Here is a 25,088-nt window from a genome sequence, read left to right as displayed (position 1 = left end):
AAAGAAAAAAAACCAACCCTCCTCAACTGCCAAAACCCAAAAACCAACCCAAAACAAAGATAATGTGCCTCAGTATTTGGCCGTGTTCTTGTTGAAAAAGTGTTCTGCCTCATACCTGGTCCTGGCCCCTGTCACACTTAAAATAGGTTTTTCCTCTTTGGTTTTGTGCCGTGGTCTCCTGCACTCTGTGGCCCAAGTCATTGTCACCAGTAGGAGGCAGAAGAGTGGAGACAGCAAGGACTCGGCCCTGGCACCACATTTGAGTGGAATGATCTGGGACCATGTATGACCCACAAAAAGGGTGATGTCTTACAGTTCAATGTAATATTATAATTATCATCATTTGGTGAGCGTTTATTGACTGCTGATCATGAAAGAATTTTAACAGCTCCTAAGTGACCAAGCTAGGACTCAAAAGGTGCTTGATGTCGGTGCCCCTGCTAAGAAGGTTGGGGCCATGCTGCTTCTGTCTAATTTTTATCCAATGCTCCTCGTCTTCTGGCCTCCAGATAATAACGCTAAAGATAGAAACTTTTCCTACTTTTCAAACTTCACTGTGCCCCCTCAGAACATGTGAGAAAGTGCAGCCAGCATCTTCTGGAAGATTAGGAGGGCAGGAAGATTCCGTAGCCACCTTCCGGCTGACATTTGAGCCCTGCTTTCAGCACGGTCAAGCCTTTCGGAGGCAGCCAGTATATGGCTTGTATCAAACTCTATATTTAGGAAGAACAACTGTGAGCTATGACAGGAATTCTCTTTAACACTTAGCCTTACACCGAGTTTCCCTCCAGCCCCGAGCAGAGAGCAGCTCTCAGTACCAAGTGAGGCACCGAGCACTTGAGCTATTTCAGCCACATGCAAAGCATCGGAATTGAGATCACAGCTCAGAGGACACCGGGCGCCCCTTCCACCTTCTGAGGAGCCTTGTATTCTTGCACCTGGCTGCCTGGGACTTTCCTTAAGCAGTAAACAAATACATAGAGCAGGTAAGCAGGAGGACCCAGCTCGGGCAACTGGGCTTTCTGAAGGAAATTTCCTTGATACCTAACTTGAAGTGACTACTTATAACTTTGTAGGCTTGTAACTAGTGGATGTATCTTCCTTGTAAATTCACTATTCATTGGTGGTGTTGCTGATTCTGTTTTTAGAAATTGTGTGTGTTTGGGGGAGCTGTTTGAAAGAATATTGAACTAAAAGTACTTTTCATTGATTGTGACATTAAGAAAATTTTCACAGTCCACAGAGGATGAATGTATCTATGTCATTTTCATTCTTATGGCCAGGGTTACAGTCAGTCAGCTGCAGACCGATTCGGGCTGGAAGCCTAGAAATAATCAGGAGAAACTGCAGCAGAGGAAGGCTATCATGCTAGCTCTCTGATTTACCTAAATGCAAATTATTGTTACCTAGTACAAGTTTAAAGTGCTTCTCCCCTCTCCCTCAGCGCCAGGCTTGGCCTCAATGATAAAGTTCCATCAACGTACAGATTGATTAACATCACAAAACCATCTTTTCGAAAGCCCTGCTTTGGTCACGGCATTCCCTGTACCCAGCAGGGTGGAGGGCAGTACCTGTCTTTCTCTGTGTGGGCACCGGGTTCTGAGACCCGGCAACGATGAGTGCCTCTTGCCTCTCGGCATATTTCAGGCAAAGTGAATAAGGAGTTAGTCAGTTCAGACAGCTGAACATCTTTCTACACCCTTCTCAGGAATTATTTTTAGCTTCAGGACAGAAGATAATTCCCTTTGAGAGTGAGCTTTAGCCATCTAATAGACCTTTAAAAAGAACAAACAAAGCCCCTTCTATCCAAATATTGATTTATTTTACTCTGAATCCCTTCTTATTAAATTAGTGATATTAATGTTGACAAATTTTTAGTAAGGGAAAGAGTCTTACTTAGAAGTCAGATTTTAGGTGTCGCCCAATCAAAAAACCAGCAGAGGTATATTGTATATGACTCAGCATACAGACCCCATTAAAGTTCCCCACTGACTTGCAGATCTTCCAGGAAAACCCAACACAACTGTGCTAAGCTGGCAAACATTTCCTTTATAGTATAGGCTTTGTAAAAGTCAATATATGTCTTGTCGAACTTTCCACGTTTCCAAATTTTAGCCAGAACCAGGAGACACAGTAATAGAGTACTTTAAACGGTACCTCTTCGGATGAAAAGCTGTGGTCAGCTGTGAGTAGAATTGTGCCTCTAAGACATAGCTGTGTTTTTTGGTTGTGGGACGAGGCACGCAGATAAAGAAAGCAGGTGCATTCTACACTGCATCCCTAACGGAGGTGAATGCATGGCCAGGGAAACAGCCAGGGAACACTGTCTATTTTTATTCATCAGTGTGCTTTGCCCTGATTTCTCTGCGAATAATGAGGACAGTGGGAACTGCTGCAGGACGGATTTACACAAATGTTATACAGCCTGTTTGCAAGGAATGAGAGCTGGGATCTGACCAACTTTCTAAAGATGTCTCTATCGCAGATTGACATATATGTTCAGAAGGAATTCATATGCAAATGAGATATACCAAGGCCATACAGGAGACGAGGCCCAAGGTCTATCTGTCCTTTAGGCTCAGAGGTCCACAAAAAACAAAGCGATCCAATGGTGTAGTGAAAAAACAAAATCAGCCTAATTAAAAAAAAAATCAATGCAATATAAATAACACAATCATTCGATGCCTGATTTCTTTTTTACATTTCAACATGCTATTGTAATAACAAAAGAAACTTCCTACTTCCTGTGTTTCAAATCGATGTGCAGTAACTTTTTGTAAGTTCCCAAGTGATATTGGTTAAACTGTAGTTGTACATGCAGAGAGAAAACTATATGCTGAGATGTTTAAAGTCCTGAGAGAATTGTTGCTTTGCATGACTTCTAATAGCTTTTGAGGAATAGAAACATTAAAAATTAAACTACCAAACTTTTCCTTTTGATGTTGAACTGTGTATCCTAGATCCGAAAATTAAAAAGCCTTCATTGACTCTTTGACACTGCGCGGAAGATAGAAATCTATTTGAAACATATCATAGAGAAAAATGCAGTCCTCATTGTTCAATTTGTTGTTGCTTTTTAACTTTTTAACCAAAGCAAGAATAATTCTACCTAGACCCTTCTGGATGGAGGCTAGCTATATCTATCTACTACCAAAACATGCAGGTGAAACTTAAAAAAAGAAAAAACTCATTGTTTTCATGAATGTGACTCCAAAGACTTATGTTTGGATATACTAGAGATTTTTAAAAATTATGTAATTGTTTAACTTCATATAACAGGGCCTACGACTTTGAAGATCTCAAAAACAATGTTCTTCAGAGTTCTCAGATCTTTTATATGTACAAGTGGTGAGGGGCGTTGTCACTACGTCAATTCTTACTCTGTACTTGAAGCTGTAGGTCAGTAAATTACTGAAAAGTCATGAGCTGTGGACAATGGCGATGAAACCATCAATATTTGCATCATGCTCTAGAGTTCCCGAGGCAGTTTTGGGAACATTATGTCATTTTGATTCTCACCACAGCCTAAGAATCAGGTAAAATTTAAGGGAGAGGAAAAGGGTCTAGAAATGTTGAGTGACACTGGCCATGTGACGCGGGACGGGTCGCAAACGCCCATCCTGCTGCCTGTGTTCATGTGCTCACAGGTTAGCACATGCATTTACACCAGGCAGTAGAGGAAAAGTCAGCCAACCCATTGTATGGTTTGGGTTTAAATCTAAAACGTGTCAGCATGTTTTCCATTCCCTGAATTTTTTAACTTTTCCCGTTGGGCCTGTCAACATGTCATAGACCCAGCTATGACAATACTTAGAGGTGCGAGAACAGGCCCAAGCCGGGCTGTCCCCCGTGCCCCTCCCACCAGCAAACCTTGGCCACTAGTCACCTGTAAGTCAGGTCTCCCCACCTGAGAGAAAGCACAAGTCCTTTGGGAAGGAAACACTGCTATATCTTGGGGAAATGACATGGTCGTGTAAATCCTTATTTGCCTTGTGAGTCTCTTCCGTTAAAAGCAAAGCGGCCGGGCGAGGCTTGCGGCTGCCTGTGTTTACAGAGCCTGGGTCCCGGACACCCAGAGTGGGGAGATGGTGGCCCGGGGCTCACAGCGTCTCCCAGGACCCCGGGTGGAACAGATGCGTGCGTGCGCGGCGGGCAGAGGGCGGCACAGTAGTGCGGACGTAGTCCAGGCCCTTTCTCTTTGGGTGCTCAATGGAGAGGAGGAGCTCCCAATGGGCTGACACACAGCCCTGGCAACAGCTCGTTCAGTTTCAAGCGGAGAGCTTCCGAGGCCCCAGACAAAGATGTTTTATTCCCACAACCCCTTTGCTTTGCTGCTCTCGGCAGTGGGGGCAGGAGGGCAGGGAAGGGGATGATAGGGCCTTTCAAGTTTCTGATTGCCTATCATTCGATCAGGGGCGAGGCATCTCAGCCTTTCTCCTCCTGAATGATTTATCTGGGCGCTCTAGTGTTCCCTCTCCCCGAGGCATTGGGAAGGAGAGTCTCTAAGTAACTTCAGAAACTGAGACTGAAAGAATATAGGGCCACTGAAAGGGGTGACTGCCCAGTTGAATCATGAGTTAAGTTCTAATTTATCAAGCCGGAGAATCTGAATGCCGCCACCTCTAACAGTTTCTCACTTGTTTTTTTAGGGATAAGACCCCGTGAATATGTCAAAACAGCCGGTTTCCAATGTCAGAGCCATCCAGGTAAGTAGGTGTATTTGCATTTTAACATCAGCTCTGCGACTCCTCGCTTGTTTGCTTTAATAAATCAGACCTTTTGCGATTGTTCACTCCTAACTTGGTAATTCACTTCAAGAAAAGACTGACCCCTAGGGCACGAATGAGACAGGATCTGAGGTTGGGAAGGTAGGACTGAGGAGGGAGAAGCTAGTGTTCAATTGTGCTGAATTGTGAGACAATCAAAGTTATGAGAATTAATTGACCGTCTACAAAAATGCAGTGTTTAGTTTTTGGATATGGTTTTCAATGTGTATATATATATATATATATATATATATATATATATATATATACATATATATATATACATATATATATATATTTGAGGATTTTATTTATTTGACAGAGAGAGCGAGAGAGGGAACACAAGCAGGGGGAGTGGGAGAGGGAGAAGCAGGCTTCCCGCGGAGCAGGGAGCCCGATGCGGGGCTCGATCCCAGCAGCCTGGGATCATGACCTGAGCTGAAGGCAGCCGCTTAACTGACTGAACCTCCCAGGCGCCCTGATGTACATGTTTTTGATAGGCTCATTGATACGAATTGAAAAATTCACTTCCCATTTTTATATCTAACTGAATTTGTTGACCCATCTGTTTAGAACATATCATTTCTTGTCAAGCGTCCTTTCTAAGGCTTGGGTATGCATCGTGTAAAGTCTGGGTGCTGTTATATTTCCTCATGCCTTCCCAGCAAACAAATTCTTTGGTTGCTTCAACTGACTTAAGAGTCACCCCAAAAAAGGGGAGGGGGACACAGGCATTTTGGAACACAAATACAATTATGAAAATAACTTTCAGTATTTGTTTTTACTCCATACTTGTTATTCTCTTAAGGTTTTTGTGCTTAATTCTCAAATGGCCCCCACACTGTGATGCCGGGCATGATCCTTTATTGTAACATTCCATCTTTCTCTTGCATTGACCTTGAGTCATCCATGCTACCTCTAAAGGAACGTTTAAACTTTTTTTTTTCCTGGACTTTTCCGAATACCGCAGGACGTGTGGCACAGTTCCTGAATATTTGGGGTCTGATACACCATCACAGCATAAACATAAGTGATTGACCGTATTTTGGAAGGGCGTGCATGTGGCCAGGTTGTGGGGTTAGAAATCCTAGCACATGCCAGTGGTAGAGGTGGGTGGAGGGACAGATCTTTAACCTCTCAAGACTAATGCACAGTCTTAAGTGGATGGGCTTCTTAAGTGGCAAGATGTATTACAACCCCTGGACACTTGTCATAGAATGAACTACCAAGGAAGAGCCTATTGGCAAGGATCCAACTCCGCATTGCCATGTTTGGCCCTTTTGTGTCTACCTAGTGAGTCTTTGACATACCTTGACATTGGTAGTGGAATTTATTTTGCCTCCCAGACCTGTGGGCATCCTTGAGCCTTTGAACCTTCTTTACTGGAGTTTGAATCCTTAATCCATACAGGTGTGGAATCACGGGAAAACTACTTTATCTCTCTGCTTCTCTTTCTACATCTGTAAAATGGGGATGATAACAGTGCTCACGTCCTAGAGCTACACATACAAGTTACTTAAAACAGCACAGTAAGCCCTCATTAAGGGTCAACTATTATCATAGTAATTATCATTCAGGAATGTTCTTTGTTAACGTGATGAGAAATAATACCATTTAATCACTGCTTTTGAAGCTCCCAAGGTGCTAAACATAAAATTTCCTTTTTAGGGCCCCTGGGTGGCTCAGTTGGTTAAGCGACTGCCTTCGGCTCAGGTCATGATCCTGGAGTCCCGGGATCGAGTCCCACGTTGGGCTCCCTGATCAGCAGGGAGTGTGCTTTTCTTTTCTTTTCTTTTTTTTTTAAATTTATTTGAGACAGAGAGAATGAGAGACAGAGAGCATGAGAGGGAGGAGGGTCAGAGGGAGAAGCAGACTCCCTGCCGAGCAGGGAGCCCGACGTGGGACTCGATCCCGGGACTCCGGGATCATGACCTGAGCCGAAGGCAGTCGCTTAACCAACTGAGCCACCCAGGCGCCCCGGGAGTGTGCTTTTCTCTCTGACCCTCCCCCCTCTCATGCTCTCTATCTCATTCTCTCTCTCAAATAAATAAATAAAATCTTTAAAAAAAAAATTTCCTTTTTATTTTGCAGGACACAAAAACATAGTCTTCTCTTAGTCTGTCTTTGTTTCTCTTCCTTTTAAAGCTGAAAGTGTGTTGATTTTTCTTCCTTAGTGCTTTCTGGCTTCCCTCAAATCTACGCTGAAAATTCACCAGTATTTTATCTACTAATTCTGACCTTGATATATTTTTAGGTCTGTAATATTTAAAAAGCTGCTATGGACTCTTCTCAGTAAGTGTTGTTTTACTGCATTTAAAAAATTCCATCCACTCTACCAACAAAGGCAATAGAGTGCTTCCTTATGGATGTGGTTTTGCCTCTTTCAATATATTTTATGCCTAACTTAATGCACCTTCAAATGAAATATTATTTCTCGTGGCTAAATAGGATCTGTACTATCTGATATTTTTCTATCATCTCTTCATTAACCTAAAGTAGGGTCTATTAAATAAAATTTGAAAACGGTTACACTGTAGAAATGGTTTATAGTAGTAACATTATCTAGGGTACAGTCATGTCTAGAACAAATAGAAACCCCAAATGATGAGGAGTGCCCTCATTGTGTAAATACCACTTAAAGATGTTAAATGTTCTATTCAACATGTTCTAGTTGCTTCTCCTTTTTATTTTATTTTTTTAAAAGATTTTATTCATTTATGTGACAGAGAGAGACACAGAGAGAGAGGGAACACAAGCAGGGGGAGTGGGAGAGGGAGAAGCAGGCCTCCCGTGGAGCAGGGAGCCCGATGTGGGGCTTGATCCCAGGACCTCAGGATCATGACCTGAGCCGAAGGCAGATGCTTAACGAATGAGCCACCCAGGCACCCCTTCTTCTCCTTTTTATTAGGATCTTATTTCCAATGCAGTTCAACTGTCATTTCCTGGGTCTTCGTGACAGGCACTGTGCAAAGTGCAGGCCATGCAAAGATGAATTGATACCTGATCCCTCTGTTTGAGGAGCTTGTTGTCTCCAGGCCTTACTAGCTGTGTGACTTTGGGCAAGTTGTTTATCTTCTTTGTGCTTTGGTTTTCTCATCTATCGAGTGGGGGATTTAATAACAGTACTGGTCTCATAGGGTTGCTGTGAGAGTTAAATGAATTAATACATGTGAATGCTTAGGCCAGTGCCTGGCTGGTTTTAATTGCTTAATAAATATTAGCTGTTATCATCAGTCATCAGTCATTATCATCATCATCATCACCATATCACCATCTACACCATCATCTAGTTCAACAGTTCCCAAGGTGTGTCTCTTGGAATACTAGTTTTATGGGATGTCATTTGTTAATTAAAGGGTTCCATGATAAAGTGTTTGGGAAACACTAAATTCAGCGAAGTTGAATAGGATTTTTACTGCAGGATTTCTCAGAGTCCATAACTTCCTAATGGCTTTGTATTTTTTAAGAAAGTGGTTGATGTAGGCAGAGTTTTCAAAACATACAGGAACTTTCAAATGAGTATTTGGCAGCATAGTATTTTGCAGTGAAACTTCTAGAAAATAATGACTTCGATCTCTATTTTGTCTGGATTGAGCAAACTTAAGCCACTGTCAGCTATACTTAAAACAGTTAGGCATTTAGATAGTTGAACTACTGCGCCTATGTGCATCAGACAACATGGAGCCAAATGGTTACAAATCTCTGCCTGGCACTCACTCACTCTGGGACCTTCATTCACCCTTAGTTTACCCTTCTGTAAAATGGGGACAATCATACTACTTGAAAGGATTGTTATAATGAATAAACTAATGAATGGCAAGTGCCTGGTTTATAGCACACAGTTCCTTAAGAGATGACTCTTCTAACTGCCCAAGTAAAGCTTGAAATGGCCTTGGTTTCTCTTCAACTGGTTCCATCCCCTCCATGCCCCAGATTAACAGGGAGGCCAGAACTGCCCTGAGAGGGCTTGGACAGCTGTCTTTCATACCCACATGGAAAAGGTGGCCTTTGAATTGTAAGGGAATTCTATCTAAGTCGATGTTTCTTTTCAGTTGTACTAATGAAATCACATTTATGCCCGGGACATAAAAATATCCTGAAGGAATCAATTGATCCTTCCTTTGCCTGGACAGGGCCTTTGTCTCCCAAAGCAGCTATAAGGCTGTATACCAGATGTCGGCAAATCTTTTCTATAAAGGGCAAGATTGTGAATATTTTAGGATTTGCACATCATTGGGTCTCTGTTCTAACTACCCAACTCTGCCATTAGAGCACAAAAGCAGACATAGGCAATGCATAAATGAATGAGGGTGGCTGTGTGCCAATGCCACTTTATTTATAAAAACAGGTGGCAGGTTGGATTTGGTCCATGGGCCATAGTTTACTGGCCCTCATTCTGTACTCTCCAGGCTGCTTGTTACACCCCACTGTTGATGGGGATGGAGTTACAACCAAGGTAACATCAGCACACTCAGCGTAGTGGGGCTGATCCTTCAGATGAAAACATTTGACATGACAGGTGGGGAAAGCTAGAGCTGCTGGGAAATCCAGTCCCTTCGGTGATCTGCTCGGCAGGTCTTTCTAACGAGACCAAGTGACATTGGTCGCTGGCAGCACCTGCCCGTCCTTCCCCTTCCTCCCGAACACACCCCCTTTGGAAACTACCATGGGCCTCCCTAGGGCCTCAGCCCACCCAGAGCCAGTGTTCTCTGGGTCATCACTGGCTTTTCTCTCTGCCGTTGACCAAAGTGAGCTGAGTATTATTTGTCCTCTCTCATGAGATCCGTGAGCTTCATGGTTGAATGGAAAAGAGTCCTGTGCCCTAGTCTTAGCCCTGCTCTGTGACTTCAACCCCCTGGTCTCCATGATCTGCAAAGGAAGGTGTTGCATTATATGGCCTCCAAGCCTCTGCGTAGCTTCTAATAATCTTTGAACTTCCTGAGAATAACTTCTAAGGTTTATTATTAGGATTATAATAATAGTCACAATTTCTTCAGGGTTTACTATGTACTTGGCACAGTGCAATGAGATCTCCATGAATTATAATGAAAGGTTTAGAGAAGTGAAACAACTCACCCAGGATCACATAGCTTGTGAGAGTCAGGACCCGAGATCAAGTTATCTGATCCCAAAGCCCATGTGTGGAACCACTCTACAACATTCTCTAGTCTCATTACTTACCATCCCCACCCTGGCATGGAGAGTGAGGATGGAGGAGTGGGTGGGACCATCTAACTAGAGTAATCATAAATACGAAGCCGGGTCCTGCCTTTTAAAGAGCTCAAGTGACATTCAGAAAGAGTGTCAGCATTTTAGGGAAGAAGCTAATAGCCCACCCTGATTAAAGTCATCTTAAGGGCGCCTGGGTGGCTCAGTTGTTAAGTGTCTGCCTTCGGCTCAGGTCATGATCTCAGGGTCCTGGGTTCGAGCCCCACATCGGGCTCCCTGCTCAGCAGGAAGCCTGCTTCTCCCTCTCCCACTCCCCCTTGTTGTGTTCCCTCTCTTGCTGTGTCTCTCTCTGTCAAATTAATAAATAAAATCTTAAAAAAAAATAAAGTCATCTTAAATGTAAGTTGGCTGGGAGTGAAAAGTACAAAGTAAAGAGACTTGGTGACAAGCATGGTCTCAAAATACAAACAGCCATGGCCACTGAATTACTACCTCTCTGCTTAATTCACTTAACCAAGCTGCTTGTGAGAGTAAACCTAACTCTTATTATACATTTTAAAGGAATGATTACATGAACCTTGCATCGTTAGTTTGTGGCCTCTTATGGGAACTTGTCCGTTGCCACCCAATCCATGTGCAGAACAGAATATCGTGAAGCCCCAAGCTTTAATATTTCTTTCCCTTCCCCACCCATTATCATTGCTCTTCCACTTCCCATTGCCCAGGGCATAAAGGCTCCATGGAAGAAGAAAACAGCCTGACCAAAGTTTTTACAGACAGGTGTCAGAGACTATAAGTGCCTCCTGACTGGGGTTTCTAGTTTAAAAAGGATTCCAGGTCCATGACGATCCTTGGTATGAAGGAATAAACTATCACTACCCATGTCTGGCCAGTAACCAAATACATTGGTCAAAGCTAAAAATAACATTATGATACATACCTTCCTTTAACATATAATTTAAATTTAAAAATTAAAAATGAACTTTCATTTGCCACTTGTTTTAATGTAGAGTCAAAGCCTTTTCTTTGATCATGGATCTACAGCTTCTTTCTTATATAAACCACTACAATACATTGTTTATCATTTCTAACCCTGGTTTCTTTAACATGTAGCCAGAAGTTGAATGTTGGCAGACTGACTCTAGAGTGGGTTCAGTGCTACCTCCAGCTGATAATCTTTGCTACTCTGACCAGGGCTCCATATTAGTAACATGAAGCAAGTAGTCTATATGTTGGCCAAAAGATGTCATTTCTTGAGGCTGACCTTTACAAGTACCTCAGATATATGACTTGCCCTCAATCATTTGTACACATTATGTTAATAGCCATAATGCATTCTTGAAATCTGCTTTTCCCTGGATGACAACACTACAGTTGAACCATTCAGGAAATTACTGAAAAAAAGTGATGAGAACAGAGAGAGAGAGAGAGAGAGAGAGAGGAGAAAACCTTTCAGTGTGGAACACCATGGGTGATGGACAGTGGCTGAGTGGGAATTTCTCAAGGTTGTGTCGAGAGGGTAAGTTTTGTATGTTCTGAATCCTTTCCAGATTTCAAGAATCCCTAAAGACAAAGAAGTTACATTCTAGTGATATAGAACTGTATTTTAAAATAGGTTGGACTGTATTTTAGTTGGTAGGTTCATCTGTCTCTCTTAATTTAGGCTACTAAATCAAATAAGAATCTCATTTTCTTCTTTTTTTTTTTTTAGATTTTATTTATTCATTTGAGACACAGAGATACAGAGAGAGAGAGAGAGAGAAAGCATGAACAGGGAGAGAGGCAGAGGGAGAGGGAGAAGCAGGCTCCCCGCTGAGGCAGGAGCCCAATGCGGGGCTTGATCCCAGGACCCTGGGATCATGACCTGAGCCGAAGGCAGATGCTTAACCATCTGAGCCACCCAGGCGCCCCAAGAATTTCATTTTCTAATCAGCTATTTCAGCTCTTTCTGAAAGTCTTCTATGAAGATGCTAGAAATCTCAAAATGTCATCTCCTGCTCCATTCAGAGAAAGTCTAGGGCACTAAGAATAGGAAAGTGCAGAAAGAAATACTGCAAAATGCAACCCTGTAGGGTTTCCTCTGCCTGTGGCCTGGGAGGATGGCATGGTCGGGGTGGCTATAGATTCTGGCTGGAGCGGCTGGAGACCTTTGAAAACTAAAGATAGAATCAGTGTGTGGGGGGGTTATCTGAAACAAATATGCAATGGGAGGAAACTCCAAAAGCCTCAACACTGAAAGGAGAGACAGAGTGGGCACCAACAGGGAGGACAGGGAGGGAGAGATAAGAGAACACTGGCTATGGAAAGCGAAGTGGATAGGGATTGAAGGGAGTCAGTGGCGGGCAGCTATCAGAATCCAACCCACTGGGGAGAGAAGATGTCACTCCATTGGAAGTCACACAGGAGTGGCTGGGGAGGGAATACTGTTTCCAGAATCCTCGGGCTCAAAGCCTGGAGCCAAGCAGGAGAACAATACAAATAATTAAGGGAGTAGTGGAATTAACTTACAGGGAATTCTTTCTACTTTTCTTCACCTGGTGAGATCAAGTGTAGTATTCATTTCACATCAGATAGGTCCATTATCAGGGAACTGTATCCTGTTCTGGCAAAAGATGATCTAGTAGATTTTTTTCCATTCCTAACTTCGAGGATGTACAAATTAGGTATAGCTTGGGAAAGCGATGCGCTGGGCTTGCTGCGTCCAGGCATATTTAAAAATATCTAAGATGAATAAAACTCAAGGAGGGAAAAGAAATGCAAGGGAATGTGTTATAAAAGGAAAAAAACAAAAGCCTGCCTCGTTTGCATTTATACAGAGTCTATAATGAGAAGGAAGAAGTCCAACCTTGTACAATAAACAAATCTAGAAAAAGTCTAATCACATCAATGATAGGGAGTCACCTCAACACAGAGAAAGTTGAACATCAATGACCTGGACTGACTCCATTTTCTTTCATAAAAATGTACCTTATATTTGAAATCCATTTTGAATAGCGAATACCATACCCAATTTGCAGATGGAAAAATTAATCATTGAGATATTTTATTTGAATTCGAACAGAGTGAATCAGTGAAAAACAACAGTATGACTCAATTCTCTGGCCGTGGAATAAAAAAGAGAGCTAAGGTCTATGTTTTTCTATCAAATTCAAGTTATAAGGAATTTTTCTTATGGCTATAATTTAGTCTATAATTTGTCACTCAAATATCGCCACCCTACAATTATATTAATGAAACATCTCTAATCATTTACAAATCACTCTTCTGCCACTCCCTTCAGGTGTACATTAATGACTGGATATTTGACGCGTTCTTGGGCTGCTTTGGATCCTGTCAATATTTGCTGTCAAAAACCCATTTAGGTTCCTGGTTTCTTGAGTGATGCCTTAAAGATGAAAAAGCATCAAGTCACTGAGTTAATGGCTCATTTTTCAATGTGGCTTTTCTTTGACACCTATTTTGGAATTATCCATTTTGTGTGCCCCTTTTCCAAGGCCACTCTCAAAGTGTAAGCTGTAATTTTTGTGCAGTTTAGAACATTTTAGAGTGGTTAGAGCTCACTTTGGTCAAGTAAAAAGAGCTCTTTGGAGGGGCCTTGATAGAGTCAAAAGGTCTGTCCCTAAGGTCAGGCAGCTCTGATTTGGAATCTTGGCTTTTCCTCGAACTCTTTGTGTGACATCTAACTTCTCTGAGGCTCAGTTTTTTCCTCAGCAGTTTGTTGTGAGGCTGTAGGGCCTAGGCTGAATCGGGGCTTGGGGGCGGCTAAAGGAGTGTGTGGTGGGTGGCTGGGGAGTAGTTACTACCCCCAACCTCGCATGGGGTTAAGATGAAAGCCAGTCTCAAACCCAACTCTGCCACATGTACAGACGTTTATTAAACGCACATTCATTAGTAAGCCAGCACAAAACCGTCCATGCAGTCTGTCCGTGAGCTCCAGGAAGCCTCGGCTCTTGTGCCTTTAAGTGCTCCAAGTGACTGTCCCCTCACGTAACAGGCTCACATGAGGCAGGTGGAGATTCTGTGCCCCTCGGTGGCAGCACCCAGCTGGAAATCCTCATTATCAGTGGCTGGAGACAGGCCCATTTAGGGATCACTCCTCGAGCTCGGTCTCTGAAGATGCAATGTGTAGGCTCTCAGATTCTGACACTCTGTTCAGCAGGGGGGAGGGATTGTCTCCAAACCATTTTAACCAATCTACATACCCTAACCTCCTCTAATTTCTTTAACAAGAGCCATTTCTAATGCTCATGCTATTATTCCCCCTATTGACATTTCTTCAGACATCAAAACCTCAGGTGTTAGTGGACAGATGGCTAACAGAAGGACTTGGAGTAGCAACCGTGGGAATGTGGTCTTAGTGATATTTTACCACCTCATCACCACCCTACGAGGATAAACTCCCACTTAGAGCAGTAGAATTCTCTAGAGCTGCAGTTTAAACCAACATGAACATATAAAATATCACACGGTCTATGCTGGTTAAAAGTAAATTACAGACAACCTAACAATGGGAAGAACGAACATTTTATTTTATTTTATTTTCAAAGATTTTATTTATTTATTTGACAGAGAGAGACACAGCGAGAGCGGGAACACAAGCAGGGGGAGTGGGGGAGGGAGAAGCAGGCTTCCCGCGGAGCAGGGAGCCTGATGCGGGGCTCGATCCCAGGACCCCGGGATCATGACCTGAGCCGAGGCAGACGATTAACGACTGAGCCACCCAGGCGCCAAAGAACGAACATTTTATTAATTTTTTTTATTTTTTAAAGATTTTATTTATTTATTTGACAGAGAGAGACACAGTGAGAGCAGGATCACAAGCAGGGGGAGAGGGAGAGGGAGAAACAGGCTTCCCGCGGAGGAGGGAGCCCGATGCGGGGCTTGATCCCAGGACCCTGGGATCATGACCTGAGCCGAAGGCAGACACTTAACGACTGAGCCACCCAGGCGCCCCAAGAACGAACATTTTAAATACATGTCAATACTCATCCACTTAAGGATGATCTCTTTCAATGGTTGTCAGATTGGGCACCCCCCTCCTCACTGGAAGGAACCGCTCATGGCCCACGGTTTGGGGGAAGCAGATGTTGTTCTGCACTCCCTACCACCTTAGCCAGAGCAGCTCTACCTCTATCTCCACCTAGTTTGCATTTTAGATGTTCTCACAATACTTTACTTAAAGGAAGCGTTCAGTAGCTGAAAGGGTTGAAAACCACTGACAAAGCCTAATATTCATATTACAAGCGGGAAAGATGAGACCCAGAAGAGCTGTCATTTTTTCAAGTACTAGCCTGGGCTCTTTGCCCTAGCAGAAGGCACCCGTTTAACCGTGGAGAGGCAACACGCATTGCTAAAATTAAACTCAGCAAGAAAAGGTGGTGTTCCCATAGCATGTGCTTTACCGAATACATTATCCTGGATGACCTTATGTATTCCTTTACTGAAAACTATAACCCACTACAGAGCATGCACACTTCATCAAATAGGTTAGTTTAGTAGGCAAGTCTTTCAGAAACTGTATATTAACTTCAACTCACCATTAGGAAGATGCCCTCTGTAGATGCTTAATAAATGGGTCAGGGTAGTGATGATCCAATTAAACTTTTAACCAGTTAACCTTCTCCCCAAAGTCCCTATATCTACTTTCCCCCTTTTTCAATCAAACTGTAGCAATGGAGATAGTTATTGCTTCAATATAGATAATTGTCTGCGGGTTTTATTTACATGGCTTTGATCTTATTTCAGGACCCTAATGATGTTTCATCCAGTCTAAGACACTGCCAATTGTAAAATACCATTATGTTATGTCCTGCTAAAAAATAAAACACATGTGCCAATTAAAAATTTAAGAAACCACTGGTTGTAAGACACATTTTGATTTCAGAGATATTAAAAGAGGTGCATCTTGGAATTCATAAAGTATGCTACCATATTTGCCACCATATAAGACATATTTTCCCCCTTGCCTTCTGCCCCTCCCTCCTCCCACTCTAGGCCACCTGATATTTCTATTAAGCAGAGGAATAGCATAGAAGGCTCAGCCTTAGACTTTCCAACATACTTCCGTCTAAAATTGTGCTGCACATATATTTTGGCATATATAGTACACACTGATGAAAAAAACTCTTGGTTTGTTGGCCCTAGGAATGGTGATGTACCTCTTTTGATACCCTCCATGAACACTTTGGATCTGTTTCCTTTCTGTGGGATCGGCATTATTCTAGTAGGAAAGGGAATTGGAAAGACTCTAGGAGGAAAACATCACTTCCTGCTCTTGGGAGAACACAGATCTGCCATGTTGCCTGAACATGGACCCTGGATATTTCCTGTGTCTTGAGTTAAACATTCCCCTGGCAACAGAGCTCATATCAGGCAGTTCCAAACGGACCTTACTACAGTTCCTAATAATTTTGTTTGATGTGGCACCAAAATTGTCCAAACTGTATCATAAGGTAGTAAAATATTTTGTCCCTTTTGCTCAGGCATCATTTTCATGCATAACAGCAAAGTGCAATTTCAATTTTTCAAGTCCACATATCCAATTACTCATAAGGCAACACTTTATCTTAAGCGGAAAAATTGTGCTCTACCTTAAAAAAAGTTTTTGTTTTTGTTTTTAGAGAGAGCGAGCACAATTGGGGGGGAGAGGCAGAGGGAGAGAGAGAATCTTAAGCAGGCTCCATGACCGGCACAGAGCCCAATGCACGGCTTGATCTCACGACCCTGAGATCATGACCTGAGCCGAAATCAAGAGTCGGATGCTTAACCAACTGAGCCACCCAGGCACCCCTTAAAAAAAAGTTGTTTTATTTATTTATTTATTTTATTTTATTTTATTTTATTTTATTTAAAGATTTTATTTATTTATTTGAGAGAGAGAGAATGAGAGACAGAGAGCACAAGCGAGAAGAAGGTCAGAGGGAGAAGCAGACTCCCCGCCGAGCAGGGAGCCCGATGCGGGACTCGATCCCGGGACTCCAGGATCATGACCTGAGCCGAAATCAAGAGTCGGATGCTTAACCAACTGAGCCACCCAGGCACCCCTTAAAAAAAAGTTGTTTTTTTTTAAAGAATTCATGCTGTTTAAAAAAGATTTTTATTTACTTATTTGTCAGAGAGAGAGAGGGAGTGAGAGAGCACAAGCGGGCGTCCCACATGTTATCTTAATTAAAGACAAGAATCTATGAAGTGTGACACCAATGAACTTGACTTTCCAGCACTCTCCTTATGCACTGACCCACACAGTGGTGTGCTGGGGAGAAGGTAGAGGAGTGTCGTTTATGGAGAGACCTCAGGAAGTGCTGGCACAGTCATAGGACATTAAGGAAAGGAGGAGGTGGTTTAGGAGGTGTGAACGCAGCCCTCCTAGGGTGAGTCTGAAGTAAGCTGAAAGAGGGCTAAGGTGTGGGATGGCTTCTGTGCTTGCTGTCTCCTCCCTTCCTGTCATTATGTGTTCCTTCCTCATCTGAGGGAGAGGAAAATATTAAGCACCGCAGGAGGGCAGCATCCAGAACAAACTGTCTTGAAATTCTTCTATCCAACAGGGAATTGTGAAATCACTGCACAGACCTAAGGATGAGTTCCAGAAATTTGTAATAAATGTCAAATTTTCCTTTGCATATTTTTGTCCTGTCATTATGGCAATTTTCTTGAGGTTAAAAGCTTTTCAGATGCGTTTTTCCTCATAATGAATTCGGTCTCCCAGTGTCACTGCAAGTTCCTACCCTTTTCGAGCTCAATCTTCCCTGCTTTTTTCTTTTAGGCAAATATCAACATCCCAATGGGAGCCTTTCGGCCGGGAGCTGGGCAACCCCCCAGAAGAAAAGAGTGTACTCTGGAAGCGGAGGAGGTGAGGAAAACTTAGCTGGCAGAGCTCAGCCCTGTCTTTCCCCTCCAGACTCCTGACTAGAGCGGGGACAAAGGCAAGGCGAGGGTCGGCTCCCCAGGACAAGGGAGGCAGGAATGGATGTGGGGCAAGGAGTCACCACATAGTGTCTACATTTCTTTGACTGTCTTGCTCACTTAGCCATGAAACACACTGCTCTTCACTTCCCTTCAGCTCTTTAAGTGCTGCCACAGTTACTTGAAGATGCTGAGTTTAACATGCAGTTTGTTGACTGAGTGAGAGTGTGTGTGTGTGTGTTGGGGGCGAATAGCCTGTCAAATGCTCTCGGTCTGGCCAGAGTCACTAGCTCGGTAAGGTTTCCCTCGGAGCTTATACTGAACCGAGCAGGATGTCTTTGGTACAACTTCTGATGAGTGACAAACCCCAGTGGGAGCTCAGGTAATAAGCATGTTAAATTACTCGTGGATTCAAACAAAAAGCCCCAATCTCTGGGTATTTCCTTTGAAAAGAGGACTTTGCAAAGGAGCCGATCAATTTCTGTCTTCTTTTCCTCCCTCTAATCCTTTACCTCTTCCAAATTCATATGCTCGCTTGGCTGAAATGGAGGCTAAAATGAGTAAGTGCATTAAATAGAGAAGGGTGCCCCCCACCCCCAAATGTCTGGATTCCTTCACCAACTGTGACTTTTCTGATGAAACCTGGAAGGTCCGGTTCTGGAAAAAAAAAATTTCAAGTTTTGGAACATGTCATTCACACAAGACAAGGAAAATGGAATTAAACAAGGCCACAGGGCATAGCCAATTGTATTTCATCTTTTTAAAAAGGCACTCTTTTCTTGTAACTTTTGTAGGTGACCTTTTTGATATTTGCCCCCAAAGAACACCTATCACCATTTCAAAGTTTCCTAATAAAACTTCGGTTGTCCCTCATCTAACCTCTTCTTCCCTGTAAATAATTACTGACATGGTCCTAAGTTAGTAATTCCAGCCTCTTATCAATAGGAAGATAATTTTTCAAAGAAGGAGATGAAGTATTTGAGTGACACCACCAAGTTCTGGAATTTCTGCCACTAAGTCACCTTTGATGAATAAAAATTTTGAATGCACAAGTTGAAAAGACCCAGCACTACCCTGCGTTTCTGGTATATAATCTCAAACTGTGACGCTACATACTTGGCTATCCAGTTCACTCCTGATCATGAGCCCTCCCTTTGGGACTTTGGTCAAGCATTTCTGAGTCTACGTCCGCCAAATATGATCCACTCTTTTCTTCAGAGGGTTGCTGAGAGGAGTCAGCGATATGTAACGGACATGGCATAGCCTAGCAAGCGTTCAGTAAATGATTGTTCATCAATTGATCTAATTATCCAATTTTCATGAAGGACTCCGAGGCCTATTACTTGGCGTGTTGTAAGAAGAAGGCATGGGGAGGTTGAAGAGAGGACAGGGAAATTCTTCCCACACCTCCATTTATCTGTAATTATTAACTAAGCCGTGTGTGTCACTACCATGGCAGTCGGTCAAAAGGTAGCTTGACCCAGTTTTCTCACTAAACTGACGGATGTTAACAGTTGTTTTGGAGGCTTGCATCTCATCTTCCCTCTGTGGTACAGATGACCCTCAGTTCTTCTCTGTACAACTGGTACTTTCCTCCTCGTAAGTGTCCCAGTTAGGGGGTTGGGAAATCACGTTGCTCTCACTCTTGTCTGACAGTTCCAGCACATTCTAAAATAGACAAGAACTGATATACCCTGTTTGTGAACACCTACTTTATGATAAGTCACATGTACAACTGGCTAATCAATATTCTTCACAGGATGGAGGGAGCGAGGTAGCCACAGAGACCCAGAGACCCCAGGAGTGTTTCTTGAACTGAGCTATACCTTTTGCATGAGGCTCATGGGCTGGGAGGGTGGAGCTGAGGGTGGTATTCCATTACTGTCTGAGCAGAAATGAGCTCTCGGGACTCGTGGGGTCTTAGGTATGGGTAGGATCTAATGACTCAAGGTCTAGGTTGGACCTTGGAGTAAGTTTCTCTTGGAAACAACATTGCAAGGGGAGCAGTTAGGCAGCCTGGCTTGGCTACAAGGTGCGTTAAGTAGGATTTTGTGGGTTTGCCACCTTTTGTTCCATAGTTTGGAGGGGAAAATGGAATCTGAAATAAAAATAAATTCTACAGCCACACTTTAAAAAAATTGTCTAGTTTGCAAACCTGGAATTGCTTACATACCTAGTTTTGGTATTTGTTGCCTAGCCTTGCGTGAAGATAATCACAGTATAAAATGGAGATCATAACATACCATCCCTGAACATAACAGGCCACCTCAATCACAGCCAGTAACTCCCCCATCTCAATCCTGACACTATCTCATACTTGAAGAGGATGTACTCCAGCAGGAAGCCAGGATCAGCCTGTGGCCGTCTGACCAGGCCTGTGAGCACTGGCTGGGTCTCCAGCCCACCTATTGTCTCAGTAAGCCCTTTGTTCTGCTCACAGAGCTGGAGCCCACCGTCCGTCTGCTCAGCCCAGCCAGAGTTTGGCATGTGCCCGACACAGAGGCCTTACAGCCAAATCCTTACAAGCAGGGCCCACCTTTTGGATGAGACAAGGCAGCTGCTTGCTTGAAGTGACTTGAAGGGTATTGACAAGCCTCCACTCTGCCTCCCAAATCTCTCTTTTGACCGTAATTCCATCGTTATGAAGCCAGAAAATAGCATGTTAGGACTTTCTGTTAATTATTTCCCTCTCCATCTTGTCCCTTCACAAGATGCAGACACACTATTTAATTCCGGTCCCACTCTTTCCTAGCTGTGAGGCCAGGGGCAAGTCTCTTACTCCTTCCCTCCCTGCCTTGGGTCTCAGTTTCCTCAGCTATAAAACGGGGATAATAGTAGCAGGTTTATAGGGCTGGCGTGAGGATTACATGAGTTAGCACGTGTAACTTGGAACAGCAGACTGTATCACCCCACAGAGGTGTGGTTAGGGGAAAACTCAACAGGGCGCCGAGTAGTAAAGGGGGACATGAAGGTAAGATAGCAGGAAAACAGTTCACCATTTTGCCAAATTTTACAAATACTCTGTCACCCCCCACGGGGACGCTTCCCTTGACAACAGCCATTCCCGAAACAGGTAAAGGTGCTGGGGCTGATAAGCCCTTTCTCCAGCTCTCTTTATTTCAGCCAAAGAATGTCTTCCATGTCCCTTCTCAATTCAAATATCTATGTACAGAAGAAAAAAAAGTACTCTGTATTAGCCAGATGGGGCCATCTGGAGCCCTGCTTACTCATGCCTTTATTTCTAATAATTCTTATAATAAATTTTAGAAGAAATGGAATCCGATTCCCATTTTTTTAAAAGACGAGAGAAGATTCGTTTAAGAAATGCCCCACCATTAACCCCTTCCTGAGTCAATGTCATGTCTACTGATCGAAAATATCCACTTATAATTTCCATTATATGTGACTGTGCCAAATCAACTGCTAAAAGTCTTACCTTATTAAAAAAACACAGTGTATTGAGGTTTTAATAACTTGAAAGGGCCTAATATTAAATATTATCATCCTCTATCCGTGTATGTTCACATAAGTCTTTGCACATAGACGCGTAACTACACACATTGGCTCTACACATTAAATGTGCCAAAATAGCACATTTTGATATTACAAACACAGTGAATGTGACGTACCCAGGAACTTAACAGAAGGAATTAGAAACATTTTTCTTCTTCATGCTTCTTTATTAAGATCTACCCACCTAACAACCATGAGAACATTCATAAGTGAGGAAACATTTTTCATTTCACCACTACACATATTAAAACAAACCCAATTTATAGCCTTGTTTTAAACCTCTTTCCAAAAGCCTAGGAAAGAACATTTTCGAATACCTGGTCCTCCAAGTGGATGTTTAATCGTTTTAATGATTGCTTCTAAATCTGCATTTATAAATGATGAGTGTGTGTGCATGATAAAAGGAAGCCGATTCTATGGCTCTGTATGTACGTTGGCCTGAGGAAACAATATTTTCCAGATATTTACAACAGGTACAGTCTACACTGAATTACTTTATCATTTTGTGTGGGAGACACGTTAGCTCTTTCATCAGTGCTGCGCCAAGATTCAAAGAAAATGACTATAGGAAAAACCATTAGCCCTTAGTAGAAGAACAGCACCTCAGTATTTTATATTTCGCCTCACCCCTCAAACAGGCAATTCTATAAAGAACATGCCTACCAAATAATTGGTTAGAGGGTGGGAATCTTGAACAGTTTCTTCCCTTCTCCTTTAGGTTCTAGACAGTTTGAGAACTAGACATAGGAGCCAGATGGGGGCAAAGCCCAGCATTAGCTTTAATACCCAAGTTACAAGGCTGCTGGTTAGGCCGGCAACAAGTATGGGCCTTAGGGCTTGAACCAGAGGCAAACGTGTGTTTTCCTTTCTTTTCTCTTTTTTTTTTTTTTTAAAGATTTTATTTATTTATTTGGCAGAGAGATAGAGAGAGAACACAAGTAGGCAGAGCTGCAGGCAGAAGGAGAAGGAGAAGCAGGCTCTCCGCTGAGCAGGGAGCTGGATGCGGGGCTCAATCCCAGGACCCCGGGATCATGACCTGAGCCGAAGGCAGACACTTAACCGACTGAGCCACCCAGGCGCCCAAACGTGTGTTTTCTTCCTCCTTTTCCCCGGAGCTGTACTGGTTCACTCAGTTGTTGGCCGAGCAGATGAAGCCCTGGCAGTCCCACACTGCGATTGTTAGTTTGGGTCCTCCAAGAAGCCGACACAACGACAGGCTTAGACGTGCAAAATATTTATTGGCAAAACCACTTTTAAGGAAAAATGGGAGGGTGGTTAGACCTGTGATGTGGGTGAAGAAGAGTGTGACAGAGGGCCGGGGCAAAACCTCTTAGGCCTCGCTGCAGTTCTAAGGAAAATTCTCGAGCCCAAGTTCCTCCCCAGGAGTCTCTTGTCTCCCAGGCACGGGCAGGCCTTAGGATCCTGTGACACTCAGTCATTGGGCAGGAGCAGCCGTAGGAAGTGTGACCTCAGCGTGCTGATGGGCGGGTTGCAGAGCAAAGCAGCTGGGGTCATTTAATTACCCTCCCAGGAGAAAACTGATCAGGGAGGCGTGCTCTTGTGGCTGCCATAGTGACCAAATGTTCCTCCAACACCTTCCTTTGGGGCTGCAGAGTATCCCACCTCTAGCAGAGGAGGAAAGAGTTAATAGGCAGTTTTCTTCTGTAGTAATGGCTTGGGTATTCTAAGCTCCACACACAGCAACTGATCTCTGTTATTGTTACTGTCTATAGTCACTGTTAATGGGTCTGGTTGGCGTATGTACACAGAGACGTGTATTTGTCATTATGGTACATTCTTGGGATCAATCAGCTGAACAGCATTGGACAAGTGCGCACGTCTGAACCAGGCATCGGAGGAGCCGCAAAGAAAGTATAGGATGTGGTCCTGCCCTAAAGCTGCAACAGCATAAAAACATTAGATAATAGGAAGTTGAAAATCGTTCCCAGGGGCGCCTAGGTGGCTCAGTCGTTGAGCGTCTGCCTTCGGCTCAGGTCATGATCCCAGGGTCCTGGGATCGAGCCCCGCATCGGGCTCCCTGCTCAGCAGGAAGCCTGCTTCTCCCTCCCCCACTCCCCCTGCTTGTGTTCCCTCTCTCGCTGTCTCTCTCTCTCTATCAAATAAATAAATAAAATCCTGAAAAAAAAAAAAAAAAAGAAAGAAAATAGTTCCCAAAGCTGGGAGGGAGAACTGGGCCTCCTCTGTGGCTCCATCTCACGCCACCCACGTTCGAGAAGTTTTTGCGTATGTCAATATCCGTTTGTTTATGCTTCCCGGAGATGTTGGAACAAAGTCTGGCAGCTACTGTGCACCCCAAACAAAAGAATTTTAGGCTTCTGGACTAAGTCACTGTTAGAGCCAACTGTGCACTAACATTCTACAAATCTCTGCTGTTCAGGCATATTAGGATTAAGAGGCCAAATTAAATTCGCTCTCGTAAGGTGCTTCTCTTGGAAACACAAATCCTAACTAGTCTAATTTTTGTTAGTTATCAGACGTTGACTACTCTTGTGTTTTCTAAGTCACGTGAAGATGACTTGTTTTCTTCTTCCAACTTTATTCCGTATTTGTCTACAAACTTCAGATCTTCTGGAAGCTCTGGAAGTGTCTCAGTAGCATAGGAAGAAGTGACGCAGCTAGAACCACACTTTGACAGAGACCAAATGCCTTCTTCAGTGAGCTGATCCCTTTTTTCTTTTCTTTCCCTTCAGGGTGTTCCTCCCACCTCGGATGAGGAGAAGAAGCCAATGCCAGGAGCGAAGAAACCTCTGGGACCTGCGGTCAACCTTTCAGAGATCCAGAATATTAAAAGTGAACTGAAGTATGTCCCCAAAGCTGAGCAGTAGTTGGAAGAAGGGAGGTGAGTGAAAAATTATTTCCTTCCACTTAAAAAAACCGCTATAAAATGGATTAAGGAAGCCTTCCATAGAAGGAGTCTGGAATTCCGGAAGCATTCATTAAGTACCAGGGCCTTCACTTTAGACCAGTTTTTCTGGTGCAAAGGTTTTCTGGTAAAGCCGAGCTTTGGGGCCTGTCATATTTCAGAACCAGCCAGAGAGCCATCAACGATGTTTGCCTGCCAACCCCTTTCTGCTCACCTTCTTAGTTGGGGGAGGACAGGGTTGAGAGAAGGAAGATGCTTGGGAGGCGGCCCTGAGGAGCTTTTCATCTTGGGGTCCAGGGAGAGGGCCTCTGTCGTTCCATGCCTCAGTTTCCTCACCCAGATGCCACAAAGAGTGATGAGCTAGTCCTGAGGAGAGGCTCATCGGAGCAAGGTGCTGAGGAAGTCTCGAAGTGTAAAGGGGGTAGAGACCAGGTCAGTCCTTGAGACGAGTAACCCGGGTGTGTGCAAAGCAGACCATGCGGACACAGTGATGACTGAGAATGTGCATGAGGGAAGGGCAGGCTCAAAACTGTACCTGCCACCCTCCCAAGGAGGCAGTGCAGGCAGGACCTGTGACCTTATTTTCATTGTTATTGGATCTGTTCAATGATGACCCTCTGGTGAGGGCTCGGCCCTGACCTCCATCTGCAGACCTGACGTGTGCGAATTCTGCCAGCAGGGGGCATGTGGAATTGGCCTGTCCTTTCTTTCCAACTCTCCTGTGGGACCCTGAGAGCAAATCTATTTTATCCAACATTACTGAATCCCACCATGCACAGTTGATTCCATTTCTTAAGCAGAAGTTTAAATTTAGAAGAGAGGAATCTATATTGGTAACATAAAACAGGTATTTA

At 43.6% G+C, this 25,088-nt stretch overlaps 1 protein-coding gene across 1 annotated transcript; it reads left to right on the top strand.

The window, feature by feature from the left end:
• The first annotated feature begins 767 nt into the window (after positions 1–767).
• On the top strand, positions 768–24,240 carry SMPX (small muscle protein X-linked). The gene is made up of 4 exons (XM_034996898.1): positions 768–986; positions 4,650–4,706; positions 17,698–17,784; positions 24,062–24,240. The coding sequence occupies exons 2-4, from the start codon at positions 4,668–4,670 to the stop codon at positions 24,194–24,196; spliced, it is 261 nt and encodes an 86-aa protein (XP_034852789.1). The 5' UTR covers positions 768–986; positions 4,650–4,667; the 3' UTR covers positions 24,197–24,240.
• The last annotated feature ends 848 nt before the right edge of the window (positions 24,241–25,088 follow it).

This window comes from Mirounga leonina, unplaced genomic scaffold (assembly GCF_011800145.1).
Source record: "Mirounga leonina isolate KUSES-001 unplaced genomic scaffold, KU_Mleo_1.0 Mir_101595, whole genome shotgun sequence".
Taxonomy (NCBI): domain Eukaryota; kingdom Metazoa; phylum Chordata; class Mammalia; order Carnivora; family Phocidae; genus Mirounga; species Mirounga leonina.
Note: the sequence above shows the minus strand (reverse complement) of the source record. Positions and strands in the feature narration are given on the sequence as shown.

Bases quoted from the DNA above. Each gene is read 5' to 3' on its own strand.
- SMPX (XM_034996898.1), top strand. From the start codon at position 4,668: ATGTCAAAACAGCCGGTTTCCAATGTCAGAGCCATCCAG. The intron at 4,707-17,697 runs GTAAGTAGGTGT...TTTTTCTTTTAG, and splicing joins CCAATGTCAGAGCCATCCAG to GCAAATATCAACATCCCAAT. The intron at 17,785-24,061 runs GTGAGGAAAACT...CTTTCCCTTCAG, and splicing joins GTACTCTGGAAGCGGAGGAG to GGTGTTCCTCCCACCTCGGA.